General features: G+C 41.7%; 1 protein-coding gene across 1 annotated transcript; it reads left to right on the top strand.

The window, feature by feature from the left end:
- The first annotated feature begins 390 nt into the window (after positions 1 to 390).
- LOC129688690 (olfactory receptor 52D1-like) lies at positions 391 to 1,368 on the top strand. The gene has a single exon (XM_055623646.1). The coding sequence runs from the start codon at positions 418 to 420 to the stop codon at positions 1,366 to 1,368; it is 951 nt and encodes a 316-aa protein (XP_055479621.1). The 5' UTR covers positions 391 to 417.
- Positions 1,369 to 14,092: the final 12,724 nt, after the last annotated feature.

Below are 14,092 nucleotides of genomic sequence, written 5' to 3'. Positions count from 1 at the left end.
TCAATCAGTATCACATTTCCCCCCCAATGGAAGATAATGGACTTCCAAAACATTTTAAATCTGCATACTGGTACTTAAATGTCTTCCTCATTTGCATATATACATGAATCATATTACAAAACAGAAACCCATACAGCAATTAAAATAGCGACATTAATATATAAATAGAGTGTATGAAAGTTGTTCTCTGTGTGGTTGAGGAGAAGAAAGACTTCAGGGAATTCTATTGGAATGAAAATTTTCCAGAAGACCTCATTAAAGATATCAACAGTTTCTGAATTTGAACGGTGACTTTTCAAAGGCAGAGTAATTCTGTGATTATAGCTGCTTCTTCCATGATATGTAATAGCATATAATTATTTTTATTTTTTATGGGAAACACCCATCAAGAGGAAGTTAAGCCTTTTGATACTTGTTATGTCTATCTACAACAAGTCTTATGTTCATCCCTCAACCTTCATTCTCACTGGCACTCCTGGGTTGGAGGCAGCACACGTGTGGATTTCCATTCCCTTTTGTTTGGTCTACGTTTTGGCATTAGTGGGAAACCGTTCTCTTCTGTTCATCATCAGGACAGACTTCAGCCTCCATGAGCCAATGTACCTCTTCCTCTGCATGCTGGCAGCGGCTGACCTTGTGGTGTGCACAACAGCCGTTCCCAAACTGCTCAGGCTCTTCTGGTTTCAGGATGGAGAGATTCCCTTTGAAGCTTGCCTCACTCAGGTCTTCCTGATTCACTCTTGCTCAACCATGGAGTCTGGCTTTTTCTTGGCCATGGCATTTGGCCGTTATGTAGCTCTTTGTAACCCATTAAGGCACTCGGCTATTTTGACACACACTGTAACTGGAGAGACTGGTCTAGCTGTTGTACTTAGGGCTGTAGCCCTTCTCAGTCCTCACCGTTTCTTGCTATGTCGGCTTCCCTATTGCAAGACTACTATAATTCCCCATACCTACTGTGAGTTCACGGCGCTCATTAAGATTGCCTGTGCCGAGACAAGCATTCGCAGAGCCTACAGCCTCACTGTTGCCTTCCTCACTGGTGGGTTGGACTTCATGTTGATAATTTATTCTTATGCCCTCATACTCAACACAGTCTTCCACCTTCCTCCCAAGGAGGCCAGACTCAAAGCTCTGGCCACCTGCGGCTCACATGTCTGTGTCAGCCCAGTGTCCTATACCCCAGCCTTCTCCTCCTTCCTCACCCACAGGTTTGGACATAAAGTTGCTCCCCAAGTACATATATTTGTGGCCAACATCTATCTTCTTGTACCGCCCATGGTGAACCCAATTATTTATGGTGTAAGGACCCAGAAGATACGAAATAGGGTTCTCACAATGTTCAGGCTCTCAAAACTTACAAGTTGAATTTATTTTGTTCTAAGTGAAACATTCTTGTACCTAATTTAGGACATTAATTTACTATCTTCATATTTAAATATTTTTATAAAACTGCTAAGGGTTTTCAATGTAAAGTGACTTAAAAGCACATAATTGTTTGCTAAAAATAGATATAATTGCAGCTTACCTGGGAATTTTAGACTTGTTTCCCAAACAAGGAAAAAAATACTCTACAATGATACAAAACTATTGCGCTATAAATAATTATTTGGATGTAATTACTATAGTTGCAATACACAGTATTTAAATAATCCAGTTATTGTAATGTCTGCATCCTCACTATAAGAAATATCTGTCTATATTTATGTAGAAATTGGGTTTTTAGAAAAGCAGAAAAGTATGAGGACATCTCACTTTGCATCCGCTTTTCATTAGCCTTTCTGACAACACTCTGTAGCTATTTGTAAACTGATGTAATTATTTCTCATTTGTTCCAGTATTATTTTGTCACCTTTTATGAAAGGATCTTACATGTCACCCATTCTTAATGAAGACCCACAAAAACTTGCATATTAGTTATTTGTTATGAAAATATTTTTAACTTTTAAAAGATTATAAAATGTAGGATTTTGTTGTTGATGTTGTTCTCTCTCTCTCTCTCTCTCTCTCTGTCTCTCTCTCCCTCTTCCCCCCTCCCTCTCTTTCTCTTTCTTTTAGCTATTCGAGACACTGTTTCTATGTGTAGCCTTGGCTGTTCTGGTCTCACTTTTATAGACCAGGCTGGCCTTGAACTCACTGAGATCCTCCTCTGCCTATCTGACTGCTGAGGACTGGGATTATAGGCATGTGCCACTGCGGCTAAGATGCCTGAGTAGTTAAGGTGATGAACTGCTAAAGTTTGGTTTTAATTGAAATTTAGGCAATGTTGATAACATTTGGAATTTTTTTTTAGTAATAAATATTCTGAGGTTACTTCCACTGTCATTTGGCTGCCTGGGTTATTGTTAATGATATTTTTGTGAGGTTTTACTGATATCCTACTTTATAAAAATTATTCATAACACTTTATGAATAGTAATAATATGCACATGAACCAAATTTTTTATAATAAAAAATAGACAGTTTATTTTTCTTCATTTCTACTCTTCAGAATTAGATATTGTGGATGGTCAAAACCAAGTACAATAAAGTCAATCTCACGCCAACCCTCTTTATCAGAAAATGTGATAAAATTTCTCTGTACTTCACCACCTATGTGTAATTAGGTTTGTTATTCCATTTAATAGGCATTAAGCAATGCTGAGATTGGCTGCAAGAAAAGAACGAGGGCAAATTGCTTCTTCATGAGTCTAAGGTTGGGGCTCAGGTTTACAGCTGTGGCTACAACAGGAAACAGAGTCAGTGAGCTTGATTAATGCACTGTGACTGAGACAGCAAAACTCGGAGCTTGTTTAAATGTCAGAAGAGTCCCCTGAAAATCTTCAGATTTAAATGACTGCAGAATGCTTGATCCTGATGATTCACTTTATAGATGGGGCATATTTTAAACTAAATACATTTTATGATTCTTCATGGGTGATGCTTCCGAATTATACAAATATAATGTAATTTTCGGGTAAGCCATAAGACAACAAAGCAGACGTCCTTAATCAGTTTGGGATGTAAGCAGACACCCTCCTGGGGAAGTTCCGAGCAGCATCTGTGACCCGTGGACGTCTCCTTTATCCTCTATTCCTTCTTTTGTTTGTGTTTACCTTAGGTTTAGTTTATCGTGTCTTATGGGGAAAAAAAGCCATTGCTTTGCAGCCCAAAGGGAACAGGGAATCCTTATGATATCACAATCTGTTCCTATCAGCCTGCAGAGTAACTGACTTACAGACCTGAGTGAGCAAGTCTTTCTCCATAGTAAACTTCTGGGCTCTATTTCCAATCTATTTCTTTTTGGTTGTTATGCCAGAGAGGCAAGTGCTTGAGATTTTACTCCTAAATCCACAGATATATTTTTGTCACTGTCTCTTTACTGTGGAAGACCCAGATCTTCTTCCATTACTGACTTGCTAAGAGGCTTTACCTTATCTTTTCATTTTATTCTTTTATTGAAATAACTTTTTCCTACAACACATTCTGATTATGACTTTTTCCTCACCCAAATACTACAGGAGCCTTCCCACTGCCCTCTTGTCTGAGTCCACGTCCTTTCTGTCTGTCCATAGAAAACAAACAGACACCTAAATTTTTATCATTGGATAAAACAAAAACAATGAATTGGAATAGGACAAAACAAACAGAAAAAAAAAAGCCAAAGAATAAGCACAGGAAACACATATAGACACAGAGACATGTATGTTCACACACATATGGATTCCATAGAAACACAAAATTGAAAACCATAAAATACAGATAAAAGATTTCTAAAGTAAAATAATAATAATAAATTGAAAAAATAAAGAAAAACAAATAAATGCTCTGAATTAACAATTGAGACCAAAAGAAAGCCTCCAAAGATGTCATTGAGGTTGTTTTGTGCTAGGAATTGGGCCTGCCCTTAACAGTAACTTGTCCTAGGACCGTTTTCCTCCTACTGGGTTGCCTGATCTAGACCCGATATGAGGGTTTGTGCCTAATCTTATTGTAAATTGTGTGCCATGTTGGTTGATATCCCTGGAAGGCTTAGTTGTTTTTTGGTTATTTTTTGTTTGTTGGTTGGTTGGTTGGTGTTTTGTTGTTGTTGTTGTTGTTGTTTTCTGAAGGGAAACAGAGAAGTGGACCTTGGAGAGAAGAGAGATGAAGAAGAAAGTGTGAGGAACAGAAGGAGAGGAAACAGCTGTGGAGATGTAATGTATGAGGGAAGAATTAATAAAACAGAAGAAGCAGTAGAAGAGAGGGAACAAGACTGGAGCCTACCACAGATGTCCCCTACAAGACTCCAGCAAGCAAAGGATAGAAGCAGATGCAGAGACTCACAGCCAAACTTTGGGCAGAGCACAGGCTGTCATATGGAAGAAGGAGGAGACAGAAAGATCTGGAGGGGAAGAGAGCTCCACAAGGAGACCAACAAAGCCAAAAAGACTGGGCCCAGGGGGTCCTGCAGGGACTGAGGCATCAACCAAGGACCATGTATAAAGAGGTCCCCTGCTCAGATGTACCCCATGGTCAGCTCAATCTCCATGTGGGTGCCTTAATAAGGGGAACAGGGCAGTCTCTGACATGAACTTGGTTGCCTTCTCTTTGATCACCTCCCCCTAGCGGGGTGACCTTACCAGACCACAGAGGAAGAGGATCCAGGCAGTCGTGAAGAGACCCGAAAGGCTAGGGTTAGAGAGTAGTGGTGGAGGACCTCCCCTATCAGTGCACTAGGGGAGAGGAAGAGGGGAGGAGGGAGGGGAAGTGGGACCAGGAGGAGATGAGGGAGGGGGCTACAACTTGGATACAAGGTGAATAATTGTACAATTAATAACAACAACAATAATAATAAAATCACAGTGGAAAAAAAGAAAAACGTGTTTTTTAAAATTAATTTATCTTTTTTTTGACAGTACTAAGAGAAAGTTTATTTTATTTTCATTTTTTTTAATTTTATTTTTTCTTATCAGTTACATTTTATTAACTCTGTAACCCAGCCGTGTCCCGATCCCTCATTCCCTCCCAGTCCCTCCCTCCCTCCCTCATCTCCACCGTGCCCCTTGCCAAGTCCACTGATAGGGGGGACCTCCTCCCCGTTCATCTGATCCTGTTTTATCAGGTATCTTCAGGACTGGCTGCAAAGCTCTCCTCTGTGGCCTAACAGGACTGCTCCTCCCTTGGGGGGTGGGGAGGCCAAAGAGCCAGTCATTGAGTTCCTGTTAGAAATAGTCCTTGTTCCCCTCACTATGGGAAACCAATTGGTTACTGAGCTATCACAGGTTACATCTGAGCAGAGGTTCTAGGTTACATTCATACATGGTCCTTGGTTGCATGTCAGTCTCAGAAAAGACCCTGTGCCCAGATATCTTTGGTCCTTGTGGAGCTCCTATCCTTTCCTCATCAGACTAACTCCCCTTCTTTCTTATGATTCCCTGTACTCTGCCAAAGGTTTGGTCATGAGTCTTTGCTTTGAAAACACTGCTAGTTAGAGTCTTTCCAATGTGCTCAGTAGACTCCTGTCATATGTTCAATGCACATCCCATCTGTCATTCTAAACGAGGATTGATCATCTTACCCCATGTCCACTCTCTTGATTATCTTTTTTAGGTGTATAGATTTCATTATGTTTATCATATCTTATAGGTCTATATAAGTGAGTATATACCGTGTTTGTCTTTCTCCTTCTGGGATATTTCACTCAGGATGATCTTTTCTAGGTCCCACCATTTGCCTGCAAATTTCATGATTTCCTCCTTTTTGATTGCTGAGTAGTATTCCATTGTGTAAAAATACTACAATTTCTGTACCCATTCCTCCGTTGATGGACATCTGGGTTGTTTCCAGGTTCTGGCTATTACAAATAAAGCTGCTATAAACATGGTTGAGCAAATATCTCTTTTGTGTACTTTAGCAAACTTTGGGTATATACTTAGCAGTGGTATAGCTGGGTCTTGAGGAAGCACTATTCCTAATTGTCTTAGAAAGCGCCAGATAGATTTCCAGAGTGGTTGAACCAGTTTACATTCCCACCAGCAGTGGAGGAGGGTTCCCCTTTCTCCACAACCTCTCCAGCATGTGTTGTCCCTTGAGTTTTTCATCTTGGCCATTCTGATGGGTGTAAGGTGATATCTCAGGGTCGTTTTGATTTGCATTTCCCTGATGGCTAATGAGGATGAGCATTTCTTTACGTGTTTCTCTGCCATTCGATATTCCTCTGTCAAGAATTCTCTGTTTAGCTCTGTTCCCCATTTTTTTAATTGGATTACTTGGTTTGCTGCTTTTCAGCTTCTTTAGTTCTTTGTATATACTCGATATTATTCCTCTGTCAGATAAAGGGTTAGTGAAGATTTTTTCCCAATCTGTAGGCAGGCGTTTTGTTTTGATGACAGTGTCCTTTGCTTTACAGAAGCTGTTCAGTTTCATGAGGTCCCATTTATTGATTGTTGCTCTTAGAGCCTGTGCTATTGGTGTTCTGTTCAGGAAGTTGTCTCCTGTGCCAATGAGTTCTAGGCTGTTCCCCACTTTTTTTTCTAACAGATTTAGAGTATCTGGTTTTATGTTGAGGTCTTTGATCCACTTGGACTTTAGTTTTGTGCAGGGTGATAAATATAGATCTATTTTCATTTTTCTGCATGTGGACATCCAGTTAGACCAGCACCGTTTGTTGAAGATGCTGTCTTTTTTCCATTGAATGGTTTTGGCTTCTTTGTCAAATACCGAGTATTCATAGGTGTGTGGGTTTATTTCTGGATCTTCTATGCGGTTCCATTGATCCTCCTTTCTGTTTTTATGCAATACCATGCAGTTTTTATTACTATTGCTCTGTAGTACAACTTGAGATCGGGGATGGAGATACCTCCAGATGATCTGTTGTTGTACAGGATTGTTTTGGAGATTCTGGGTTTTTTGTTTCTCCATATGAAGCTGAGAATCTTTTTTTCAAGGTCTGTAAAGAATTGAGTTGGTATTTTGATGGGAATTGCATTGAATCTGTAGACTGCTTTTGGCAGGATGGCCATTTTCACAATGTTAATCCTACCAATGCATGAGCACGGGAGATCTTTCCATCTTCTGAGATCTTCTTCAATTTCTTTCTTCAGAGACTTGAAGTTTTTCTCAAACAGGTCTTTCACTTGCTTGGTTAGTGTCACCCCAAGGTACTTTATGTGGTTAGTGGCTATTGTGAAGGGTGTTGTTTCCCTAATTTCTTTCTCGGCCCTTTTGTCTTTGGTATACAGGAGGGCTTCTGATTTTTTTGAGTTGATTTTGTATCCTGCCACTTTGCTGAAAGTGTTTATCAACTCGAGGAGTTCTCTGGTTGAATTCTTGGGGTCGCTCATATATACTATCATATCATCTGCGAATAGTGACAATTTGACCTCTTCCTTTCCGATCTGTATCCCCTTGATCTCCTTTAGTTGTCTTATTGCTCTGGCTAGGACTTCAAGTACTATGTTGAAGAGGTAGGGAGAGAGTGGGCAGCCTTGTCTTGTCCCTGATTTCAGTGGGATTGATTTAAGTTTCTCTCCATTGAGTTTGATGTTGGCTATAGGCTTGCTGTATATTGCCTTTACTATGTTTAGGCATGTGCCTTGTATTCCTGATCTCTCCAAGACTTTAAACATGAATGGGTGTTGGACTTTGTCAAATGCTTTTTCAGCATCTAAGGAGATGATCATGTGGTTTTTCTCCTTCAGTTTGTTTATGTGGTGGATTACATTGATGGATTTCCGTATGTTGAACCACCCTTGCATGCCTGGGATGAAGCCTACTTGGTCGTGGTGGATGATATCTTTGATGTGTTCTTGGATTCGGTTTGCAAGTATTTTATTGAGTATTTTTGTGTCAATGTTCATAAGAGAGATAGGTCTGAAGTTCTCTTTTTTTGTTGGGTCTTTGTGTGGTTTAGGTATCAGGTTGACTGTTGCTTCATAGAATGAGTTTGGTACCTTCTGTTTCTATTTTATGGAATATTTTGAGGAGAAATGGTGTGAGCACTTCTTTGAAGGTCTGGTAGAATTCCGCGCTGAAACCATCTGGCCCAGGGCTTTTTTTGGAGGGGAGACTGTGAATGACTGCTTCAATTTCCTTGGGGGATTTTGGGCTGTTCAGTCTTTCTACCTGATCTTGACTTAATGTTGGAAGATGGAATCTATCAAGAAAATTGTCCATTTCATTTAGATTTTCAAATTTTGTGGCATATAGGCTTTTGTAGTATGACCTAATGATTGTTTGAATTTCCTCAGTGTCTGTAGTTATGTCACCCTTTTCATCTCTGATTTTGTTGATTTGGATAGATTCTCTCTGCTTTTTAGTTAGTTTGGCTAAGGGTTTGTCTATCTTGTTGATTTTCTCAAAGAACCAGCTTTTTGTTTCATTGATTCTTTGAATAGTTTTATTTGTTTCTAATTGATTGATTTCAGCCCTGAGTTTGATTATTTCCAGCCTTCTGCTCCTCTTGGGTGTGTCTGCTTCTTTTTTTTCTAGGGTTTTCAGTTGGGCCATTAAGTTGTTTGTATGTGCTGTTACGAATTTCTTCTTGCAGGCACTTAGTGCTATAAATTTTCCCCTGAGCACTGCTTTCAATGTGTCCCATAAATTTGAGTATGTTGTGCCTTCATTTTCATTGAATTCTAGGAAGTCTTTAATTTCTTTCTTTATTTCTTCCTTAACCCAGCTGTCGTTGAGTAACAGGTTGTTCAGTTTCCATGTGCATGTAGGCTGTTTGTTATTTCTGTTGTTGTTGAGGTCCAGCTTAAGTCCATGGTGGTCAGATAGAATACATGGGATTATTTCAATCTTTTTGTATCTGTTGAGGCTTTCTTTATGACCAATTATATGGTCTATTTTGGAGAAGGTTCCATGCGGTGCTGAAAAGAAGGTATACTCTTTTGAGTTTGGATGAAAAGATCTGTAGATGTCTATTAGGTCCATTTGATTTAGGGTCTCTGTAAGTGTTTTTATTTCCCTATTTGTTTTCTGTCTAGTTGATCTGTCCCTTGGTGAGAGTGGAGTGTTGAAGTCTCCACTATTAGGGTTTTAGGATCAATGTGTGATTTAAGCTTTAATATTGTTTCATTTACGAATGTAGGTACTCTTGTATTTGGGGTATAGATATTCAAAATTGTGATGTCCTCTTGGTGGATTTTTCCTTTGATGAGAATATAGTAGCCCTCCTTATCTTTTTTGATTAACTTGGGTTGAAAGTCTATTTTATTAGATATTAGGATGGCTACTCCCGCTTGTTTTCTGGAACTATTTGCTTGAAAGACATTTTTCCAGCCCTTTACTCTGAGGTAGTGTTTATCTTTGTTGCATAGGTGTGTTTCTTGGATGCAACAGAATGATGGATCCTGTTCCTGCAACCATTCTGTTAGTCTATGCCTTTTTATTGGGGAGTTGAGTCCGTTGATGTTGATAGAAACTAGTGACCAACAATTGTTGCTTACTTTAGATGTGGGGTTGGTGGTGTCACTGAGTTTCATTGCTTGTATTCTTTTTTTTTTTGTGTAGTTGTCTATTTCCTCTGTTTTCTTAGATGTAGTTGTTTTCTTTGGTTTGGAGTTTCCCTTCTAGTAACTTCTGTAGAGCTGGGTTACTATGTAGATATTGTTTAAATTTGGTTTTGTCTTGGAATATTTTGAATTCTCCGTCTATGTTGATTGAAAGTTTTGCTGGGTATAGTAGTCTGGGTTGGAATCTGTGGTCCCTTAAGGACTGTATGATTTCTGTCCAGGCCCTTCTGGCTTTCATAGTTTCTGTTGAGAAATCTGGTGTGATTCTGATAGGTCTACCTTCATATGTTACTTGGCCCTTTCCCTTGCTGCTTTTAGAATTTTTTCTTTGTTTTGTAGGTTCAGTGTTTTGACTATGATGTGACGTGAAGAATTTCTTTTCTGGTCTAGTCTACTTGGTGTTCTGTAGGCCTCTTGTATGTTTATGGCCATCTCCTTCTTTAAGTTGGGAAAGTTTTCTTCTATAATTTTCTTGAAAATATTTTCCGGACCTTTGAGCCTGATGTCTTCTTTTTCTTCTACTCCTATTATTCTTAGGTTTTGTCTTTTCATGGTGTCCTTGATTTCTTGGATGTTTTGTGTTTGGAACTTTTCTGATTTTATTTTTTCTTTGAGGGACGTGTCAATTTCCGCAAGTGTATCTTCGGCTCCTGAGATTCTTTCTTCCATCTCTTGTATTCTGTTGGTGATGCTTACCTTTGTGGTGCCTGATCTTTTCTCTATGTTCTCCAGCTCCTGGTTTTTCTCTATTTGTGTTTTCTTTATTGATTCTAATTCTGTTTTCATGTCTTGCACCATTTCCTTCATCTGTTTGAATGTGGACTCCTGTTTTTCAATGATAGCTTCTATTTTTTTGTCCGTTTCCTCTCTATGTAGCACTAATTGTGCCTCTACTTCTTTGGGTATAATTGCCTGTATTTCTATGAGACCTTTGTTTATTTCTTCTTTATTTGCCTTCATTTGTGTGGACATTTCTTTGAGAGCTTTGTGCATTTCTTCTCTGTTTGCCTCAATTTTCATCGTCATTTCTCTGAGAGCACGATTTGTTTCCTCTTGGTTAGTCTCGATTTCTTTGGTTATTTCTCTGAGGGCTTTGTTCATTTCATCTCTATGGGCCTCTAATAGCTGGAGAAACATAGTTTTGAGGTCGTTTTCTTATATATCTAGTGAATTGAAGTGTCTATTTTTTTGTGGGGTTGCTGGTGAGATCATTATGTCCTGATTTTTGTTGGGAGTGTTCTTACGTCTGCCTCTAGCCATCTGGTTATTTATAATCCTCACTGGTTGTTCCTCGAGATTGTAGTTTGGGCTATGATCCTCTCTTTCTGTTTTCTGGACTGTTTTTTCAGGAAGATGAGAGAGGTTCACTGCTTTGGGGGTGTGCACTGTGTTTTCAGTTTTGCCTAAGTACAGAATGTGACGCTGGCGCTATTTGCGTGCGCTTTTAGCGGGTGCAGTGTGCATGCGCAGATTGTCTGACTATTGCAGTGGCCTGCAAGCCACTATTACGCAGTTCTGACTGAGATCCAGGGATTGTTTGCCTGGATTACCCTGGTGGACCCGCAAGGCAGAGGCTTCAATGTCGCTATCCCAAGAATCCCTCTGATGCCCACACTAGGGGTGTGGGTGGCAGGCATCTCATCTGGTTGCTTCTGTGGAGAGGCCCTGGGTCTGGGGCAATCTCTCCCTAGAAGGCTCACTCACTCTCTTGCAGGACCAGTTGGAATGCACATGGGTTCCCCTTGCTCACTACTCTCTGATTTGGTCCTGCTGTGGAAGTGCACGGGTAGGGTAACAGTCAGCTCTGTGACACTGTGGCCGCAGGACTCGGTGTCCACCTTTCCTGTGTGCTGCCTCTTTGTTCTTTCCCTCTGCCAGGAGGGGTTGTGTTGACTGGTCCCTGGGTGGTGCGGGAAAGAGTTAGGGTGAGTGTATTCAATCCCAGATCCCGGGCCCAGATCTCTCTGCCAGAAGCAGCCTAGCAGTAGAATCTATGTTTGCTGATCCCAAGAGAGTACTGGGTAGGGTTGAGTGTCCTCAGATCCAGAGCTTGGGTTTCTCTGCTAGGGGCCGCTGGAGAGAGGGTGCTGTGTCCTTGGCAGGCTGCCTCTCTGTCCTTCCCCTCTGACCTTCTCCTCTGCTAAGGCGAGCTTATGGAGGTGCTCTCAGGGGAGTGCCAGCAGGGGTTGGGGCTTCTCAGTGGGATCCTGAGCCCTGAGCCGGCGGCTTTTCTCTGCCAGGGGGGGGTGGGGGCACTGGTGATAGAACTTGCTGCTAGATCTTATTGCGCTGGACCCAGGATAATCTCAGGACGTGTAGAATGACCACAGTCCCAGATCCCGAGCTGTAGTTTGTTTGCTAGGAGCGGCCAGCAGCACTGGAGTTCCGGCACTGTGAAGCCGCTGTGCACCTCTTTATCTTTCTGCTCCGCTGCAGCAGGCTGATGGTGGCGTTTGGGGGAGTGCCCGAAAGGATTGGGTTTTCTCAGTCCCGATCTCGGGTTGGGGTACAGACAATGTTGTCTGTGGCAGATTCTGCTGGCTGCCTCCTGCCTCCTCCGAAGAGGGAGTAGGGATTTTGAGCTGGGCGCGCAGCTGCTATCTGCCCGCGGTGGGAGCTCAGTTGTGATGGTGGCAGGTACCCGCCGTGGTCGGAGAGACCTTCCAGGGAAAGACTGGGTGACCCGTGACCAGTCTGGCAACTTTCCTTCCCCGTGGGTTTTTTTGCGACTGGGACTCGCAGCCTTAGGCCCCCTTGTGCCCACTAATCAGCCTGGGAAATTGATCGTGATAAGCAGGCTTGAGGCACCAGCCCGGAGACCCAAAGCCCGCGTTGCCGGGTTCTCTTCTGGGTTCTGGCTGGGCAGCCGAGAGTGGACCCGACCGCTTCCCACGCCGTGGGAGCCTCCCCTCACCTGGGAAACACGGTCGATCGCTGTTGTTTTAGGGCCCAGAGTTCAGTCTCCTGGTCGCTGCACAGAGTGTGTTGTTCCGCTTCTCAGACACGGTGTTCTCCCGGTGCCGCCATCTTGGCCCCTCCCCTTAATTTATCTTTTAATTTATTACAGTTTATTCACTTTGTATCCCAGCTGTAGTCCCCTCCTTCATCCCCTCCCAATTCCACCCTCCCTCCTTCATTTCCTACCATGATCCTTCCCCAGTCTTCTGCTAGAGAAGGTCCTCCTTCCCATCCCTCTGACCCTAGCCTATCAGCTCTCACCAGGACTGGCTGCATTGTCTTCCTCTGTGGCCTGGTAAGACTTCTGGCCCCTAGGGGAAGTGATCAAAGAATGAGCCACTGAGCTCATGCCAGAGACAGACCCTGTACCCTTTACTAGGAAAACCCACTTGGATACTGAGCTACCATGGGCTACATCCGAGCAGAGGTTCTAGGTTATATCCATACATGGTCCTTGGTTGGAGATACAGTCTCACAAAAGACCCCTGTGCCCAGAAATATTTGGTCCTTGTGGAGCTCCTGTCCTCTCCAGGTCATACTAATTCCTCCTTCTTTCATACAATTCCCTGTACTCTGCCGAAGGTTTGGTTATTAGTTTCAGTATCTGCTTTCATACACTGCTAGGTAGTCTTTCAGAGGTCCTCTGCAGCAGGCTCCTATCCTGTTACTTGTTTTCTCCTACATCCAATGTCCATGCCATTTGTCTTTCTAAGCAAGGGTTGATCATCTTACCCAGGTCCTATTTCTTGTTTATCTTCTTTAGGTGTATGGATTTCAGTATGTTTATCCTATCTTATAAGTCGAGTACCCACTTATGAGTATTTACTGTGGGTGTCTTTCTGCCTCTGGGACACCTCAAGATGATCTTTTCTAGATCCCACCATTCCTGCAAATTTCATGATTTCCTTGTTTTTAATTGCTGAGTAGTATTTTATTGTGTAAATTTACCACAACTTCTGTATCCATTACTCTGGGTTGTTTCCAGCTTCTGTCTATTACAAATAAAGCTTGTTATGAACATGGTTGAGCAAGTGTCCTTGTTGTGTACTTGGGCATCTTTTTGATATATGCCTAGGAGTAGTATAGCTGGATCTTGAGGAATCACTATTCCTAATTGTCTGAGAAAGCACCAGATTGATTTCCAAAGTGGTTGTACAAGTTTACATTCCCACTAGCAATAGAGGAAGATTCCCCTTTCTCCACAACCTCTCCAGCATGTGTTGTCACTTGAGTTTTTGATCTTACACATTCTGATGGGTGTATGGTGAAACCTCAGGGTTGTTTTGATTTGCGTCTCTCCGATGGCTAAGGACATTGAACATCTCTTTAAGTGTTTCTCTGCCATTCTATATTCCTCTACAGAAAATTCTCTGTTTAGCTCCATACCCCGTTTTTAATTGGATTACTTGATTTATTGATTTTTAACTTTTGTTCTTTATATATTCTGTCAGATATAGGGTTGGTGAAGATCCTTTCCCAATCTGTAGGCTGTCGTTTTGTTCTGATGACAGTGTCCTTTGCTTTACAGAAACTTTTCAGTTTCATGAGGTCCCATTTATTGATTGTTGCTCTTAGAGCCTGTGCTGTTGGTTTTCTGTTCAGGAAGTTGTCTCCTGTGCCAATGAGATCTAGGCTCTTCCCCACTTTTTCTTCTA

Source organism: Psammomys obesus, unplaced genomic scaffold (assembly GCF_907164565.1).
Source record: "Psammomys obesus unplaced genomic scaffold, mPsaObe1.curated_primary_1811, whole genome shotgun sequence".
NCBI lineage: Eukaryota > Metazoa > Chordata > Mammalia > Rodentia > Muridae > Psammomys > Psammomys obesus.
Note: the sequence above shows the minus strand (reverse complement) of the source record. Positions and strands in the feature narration are given on the sequence as shown.